Below are 3,897 nucleotides of genomic sequence, written 5' to 3' on the forward strand. Positions count from 1 at the left end.
CCCTTCCCCTCCCTCTCCCTCTCCCTCTCCCTCTCCCTCTCCCTCTCCCTCTCCTTGCAGGCGTTCCTGCCCTTGCTGAAGAAGGCTGCCCAGGGGAGCCCGGGCTCAGCACTGAGCTGCAGCAAGGCAGCCATCATCAACATGTCCAGCACGGCAGGCTCCATTGAGGAAGTCTATTTATGGAATTATGGACATGTTATCTCATACCGCTGCAGCAAGGTATTGCCACACTGCCGGGTGTGAGACCAGGCATTTTCCTCTCTGAACCATCTCCTTCCGAGCTCCCTGCCAGTCCCTGCGCTCTCTGCACTGTGCCTGAGCTCCTGCCAGTCACTGGGTCCCTCTCACGGCACATTCCTGTGCCTGGCCTCGGGTGCCACTTCAGAGGGACGTGCCAGGACGGGCCCTCGGCTGGTCTGGGCATCTGCACGGGGATAGTGCAGCAGCACTGTGTGCCCTGCGAAGCTGGCTCCACCCGCCCTGCCTTGTCCCTGCCGCGGGGTCTGGACGTGTCCCCTTGCAGCCACCCTTCCCCTCCCACTGCCATCCCTGCCCTGTCTCCCAACAGGCTGCTCTGAACATGCTGACCAAGTGCCAGTCCCTGGGGTACCGGGTACATGGCGTCCTCTGTGTTGCTCTCCACCCCGGCTGGGTGCAAACCGACATGGGGGGCTCAGGATCAGAAAAGGTAAGAGAGCTTATGGCCAAGGTCTGGAAGAACGTCTTTATTTGGGAATGCTGTGGATTGAACAGTCCCAGACATGCTGGGCTCTGGGGGAGCTCTTTGGCAGGTACCCTGATCTGGAGGCACATGAGGGAAGGAGATGAGAGACAAGAAACTCTTCTTGCCCTGTGGTGGTCTCTCCTCACTCACTTCAGAAAGCCCCAAGCCCTGAGCAATGATCTGCTCCAGGGCAGACCTTAGCCAGGCCTTTGACATGTGGCTGTGTTTCTCCTTCTGCCCCTGCAGCCCATTTTGACGGTGGATGAGAGTGTGCGAGGGATGCTGAAGGTGCTGTCCTCCCTCTCCGAGAAGGAGACTGGGACCTTCCTGGACTGGGAGGGGAAGGTTATACCCTGGTGAGAGGCCAGTCCAGGATCCTCACAGCAGGTCCCTTTTGCCGCTGCACCAAGTTGTGCCTATGTCTTAATAAATTTGTGTCTGTGAACAAGTAGTGGTGGTGTTTGAGCCTTCCTCTTGGTCTCCTTTTAACTGTCACTGTGAGAGTCTTCACTAGTGCTTTGAGAGAACTTCTCAGACGTATTGCTGCCTATAATTGAGCGAGGTTGGTCAGAATGTCTGATCGCCTCTGACTGGTGGCCTGGACATCACCCTGGCAGGGCTTTGGTCCCTGGGCACAGAGGGGCTCATGCCACAGCTCTCCCTCTGAATGGCACCACAACCATCCAACGCATCAGGCGTCCGTCCCAGTGAAGCTTTCCTTGTTTGTAGGTACAAGGGCCAGCAGATCACTGCTTCTCGTTGGCTCCTGTGTCCCATATGCCAGGAAGTTATCACCAATGCCCTCTGGGATCATCCTGTGTTGCTTATGCGCTGCTGAGTTGTCCCTCCAGCAGATATTGGGGTGGTTAAAACACCCTGTGAAGACCAGGACCTGCAAACATGAGACTACTTCTAGCTGTCTGTAGAAGGCCTCACGCACGTGTTCCTCCTGATCAGGCAGCCTACAGCAGACACCCACTACAATGACACCCATCCCTGTCTTCTCCGTGACCCTGACCCACAAGCTCGCAGCTGGCTCATCACCCATCCCCAGGCAGAGCTCCATGCACTCCAGCTGCTCTCTCACATAAAGGAAAATTCCATAACGGGGTCCCTGAGCCTCACTGGTATCCCAGTAATGGGGATGCTGCTGTGTGGGTTGGTCTCCAAGCCTTGTCTGTATCCCAGGAACTGGAATGCCGCTGTGTGCGCAGCCCCATACCAGCCGTGGTGGCACGGCCTCTCTAATTGGGACTGACAAGCTAACCAGCGCATCTGGAGTGCACAAGGTGAGCCCCCATCTGGGGACATCCCCCATGGCTCTCAGTGCCCCTCTCTTCTCCTTGGGAAGTGGGTAGTGAGGCGGGGATAGCACCTCACAACACCCACCGCACCTCCCCTCCCTCTTGTAGGGCAAAACCTGATCTGGGATCAGGATCTAGGATCTGGGGGAGGCTAAGGGGGGATCAGAGGAGCCCTTGCAGCCCCTCTGTGACACAGCCTGGGGTCACAATGGGACATTCCACGCCAGGATGGAGCTGGAGACGCTGGAGACCCTTGGGTGAAGTCAAAGAAGGAGGTAGAGATTGTGGAAGAGATGTTTCCTTCTCACCCTCCTGCTACAGGAGTTAACCCAGAGGGAGGGGGGGACAAAGATGGAAAACCTGTGGCCAGATGAGTTTCCAACACTCAAGAATCTCACCCCTGATGGTGAGGCTTGCAGGAGTTAGTTTCTGGATGTTGTAGACAATTTTAGCTGTGAAAGTAGCAGAAACATGGGGGCTTTTGGGGAGGACTGGACAGGGCTGGTGGGTACAACAAGAGCCCTATCTCTTCATCCCTTCCTGGTTCAGGATCAATCTGGCAGCCAGGACTCCTGGGTCCTCTTCCTGAGGACCTTCCTCTGCCCCTGCTCTGCTGCCTCCTCCCCATGTTGAAGCCTCTGGCACCAAGGGTTGCCACTTACCTTGAAGAAGGGATTGCCAGCCCAGAGCTCCGAGGGTTGACAGTGGTCCCTGCAGGGGAGATACTTGGTGGTCTGCTGAACCTCCTGGCCCTCTGTGGGCACCACACCATCCTCTCACTGGTGTGGACATCTGTTCCCAATTTCCTACATCTTCTGTCATGTGGAGCACCTTACACGTTCTTAATTGGCGTGGCAATACATTCAATCACACTCGTCACCTCCCTGGGTAAGAGTGTGCTGCTGAAGCGTTGTGAACTTGCTGATTTGGAGCATGACACGTCTTTCGCTTGCTTTCCAGAGATCATTATGATTTGGGATAGCGTGTCTGAACGCATTAGACAGCACTTGGCACAGGATAGGGTGAGTCTTGCATCATCTTCTTCCCTTCGTGAAACCCTGAGAGCTTGCCTAGTCCAGACAACGCTGTGCCATTGGGTGCCATCGCTTCCCCACTCTGAAAGCACAAACAGTCACCCAGCGGGACACTGCTACCAACAAACATGGCACAGACCAACTTCTCTGGCACCTGCGATAAAAATGAAAGTCCAGATGAAGAAGAAGAAAGTGTTAAACACTTTCTGGGCCTTCTCTCATCTCCACTGCCAGAATGGGAAGACCACACCCTGGTACCTCTTTAAGGGTTCGTTCCTGTTGGAAACCCCTCCCATTGTAGCTAGGAGAGGCATGTCGACTCTGCAGCCGCTTTTCCCAATAGCTTTCTTGGGCAGAGCAGAGGAGAAAGAGCAAAAAAGACCTGCAGTATGTGCTTTTTGTCCAAAGCTTCCTCAGTGTCCCACCTTGGCCTTTGTAGGCTTGGGGTGGGCAAGGCATAAGGCGGCATTCCCATGCTCTGACAAGTCATTGAATACTTACAATTGTTCCTTCTTTTTACCCCCACTGTTCTCAGGGTGTCCAGCTGTTAGGAATTGGGACATTCTATGTTCTTAAAGACTACATGTGCACTGTGAACAGCGAGGTTTCGGTTGTTCGGAGACCCATGTTTCATATGTCCAAGGTGGTTGCGGATGAATGCAACCTTAGCTACGCTGAAGAAGATGTTCCTGGTAAGAAGACGGATTAAAACCTTTGCCTACCCTTGCACCACCCTCGAGGCACACGCTAACTGCTGTTAAGGTGTGACTGAATGCCTAAATATGTCCTGAGAACAACCTCAACTTGTTCAAACTGAACAGGCCATCAAGGAGCA

At 54.5% G+C, this 3,897-nt stretch overlaps 1 protein-coding gene across 1 annotated transcript; it reads left to right on the plus strand.

The window, feature by feature from the left end:
- Positions 1–39: 39 nt before the first annotated feature.
- LOC104294818 (uncharacterized oxidoreductase C663.06c-like) lies at positions 40–1,084 on the plus strand (the record flags this gene model as incomplete). Its single annotated transcript, XM_009894477.1, has 3 exons — positions 40–219; positions 569–688; positions 971–1,084. Coding segments are annotated over 3 exons (414 nt in total), but the record flags the coding sequence as incomplete, so codon positions are not given.
- Positions 1,085–3,897: the final 2,813 nt, after the last annotated feature.

Source organism: Charadrius vociferus, unplaced genomic scaffold, assembly GCF_000708025.1.
Source record: "Charadrius vociferus isolate BGI_N301 unplaced genomic scaffold, ASM70802v2 scaffold621, whole genome shotgun sequence".
NCBI lineage: Eukaryota > Metazoa > Chordata > Aves > Charadriiformes > Charadriidae > Charadrius > Charadrius vociferus.